This window comes from Hipposideros armiger, unplaced genomic scaffold (genome assembly GCF_001890085.2).
Source record: "Hipposideros armiger isolate ML-2016 unplaced genomic scaffold, ASM189008v1 scaffold_443, whole genome shotgun sequence".
Lineage (NCBI taxonomy): Eukaryota > Metazoa > Chordata > Mammalia > Chiroptera > Hipposideridae > Hipposideros > Hipposideros armiger.
The window spans coordinates 987324-988839 of NW_017731793.1; the positions used below are offsets into that span (position 1 = coordinate 987324).

The window sequence follows — 1516 nt, forward strand, 5'->3', positions numbered from 1 at the left end:
CCTCACCCCACCCCCGCCCCCTGCCCAGTTCTTTCCCTGCTTCTCCCTCCTCCAGGAGAATAGTCCCTGGGCCCTGGGAGATTCTAGGCCTGGCCCTATTGTGCTCTATCCTGTTCCCGCACCCCGGCTCCCACTGTGCCCTCACCTAGAATCACCTTCCCACCTCTCCACATGTCATGCCTTTGCGCCTCCTCCATGTTCCAGCTCTCAGGCCGCCTCTCAGCAGCTTTCCAAGCTCTGACTGCCTCCCTCCCCCAGCTGAACCAACTCCTCCATCCTCTGGTGTTTCCTTGGCCCTTGGAACTGACTTGGTGTATGGACAGGGGAGAGTGGGGGTTAATGGTTATTTATCTCTTATAAGACCGTGCCTCTTGTTCACATCTGTCCTGAGGAGACTGACCTTTGGAGAGATTAAAAAAACCAGATAAGCCCATGAGCCAGTGGCTTTGTGGTGGATCCCTGCTGGGAGGCGCCAGGACAATATGGGCAGGAGGACAGGTACTGCTGGGCCACCTCAAGCAGAGGTGTGTCTGTGGGGAGGCAACGTGAGGCCTCAAGCCCCCACCCTTTCTGTAGTTTGAAGACACCATAGACTTTGGTGAGCTAGGCTGGTCTGATGACTTTTTGTGGGATGGGCAGGATAGTCTAGTAAAATACTTTAAAATTTTTCTCTAATTGAGAGCAAGATTTTATTTTACTGGGGCTTTTCTGACATTACTCTGATACTGTTAATACATATGAAAACCCTTTGGTCTATTTTGAATTGCAGAAGGAACAAAGGGTATTAGTCATTTCTAGTGTATGTGGGTATTAAGAATGCTAATTACTGCCCTTCCAAGGCCAGACTTAAGTGGTTATTTTATTTGTAGGAAGAATTAATGTAGATTAAAGGGTATTAACTGCATCCCTATCTATAAAATTTCAGCTTTGGCTCTAGTTTATAGCATTGTAATTTCTCCCTGTCTTACACACTGTTAGTGACATGTCTATCCACGATGTGTCGGTGAGCGCGGCTGAGACACAAGCCATCATAGATGAGGCCCTGGGGCTGCGGAAGAAGAGGCAAGCACTGACCATGCGGGAGAAGGAGCCGGATCTGAAGTTGGTGCAGCCCATCCCCTTCTTCACGTAGGTCATCTGGATCTCCGGGGATGCTGATTCAGCTGGTGGGTGGGAGCTGGCTGCATGTTGACAGATGGCTGGAGGTGTGCGCCTGCTTGTTGACTGCTGAAGCAGCTGGGCCTCTCCCAGGTAGGCCCGGTCTAAGTCCCTCTTTGCTGTTGCCATTCTTGACCCTAGCCACCTGCCACATTCCTATAAGCCCCCTCTTAGTCTGCCGCACCCGGACGGGAAAAGAAAACTAACATTTGCCGAGCACTTGATAGGAAGAAACAAGGTTCCGAGCAGATAAATGGTGAATGGGGAGCCTGGAGTTGATCCCAGGTCTGGGTTCCCTGGCTCTTGAGTCCAACCTCTCCCTCCAGGGCCCTTGTGAGTCCGGTGGTGTGTAACACTC

The 1516-nt window shown here is 51.2% G+C and overlaps 1 protein-coding gene across 1 annotated transcript in view; it reads left to right on the forward strand.

Annotated features, from left to right (window-relative positions):
• The window catches only part of CABIN1 (calcineurin binding protein 1), a 174519-nt gene that overhangs the window by 32455 nt on the left and 140548 nt on the right, over window positions 1–1516 (forward strand). The window contains exon 8 of the mRNA XM_019665398.1: window positions 979–1128. Coding sequence (XP_019520943.1) covers window positions 979–1128 — 150 coding nt within the window. The remainder of the gene's footprint in view (window positions 1–978; window positions 1129–1516) is intronic.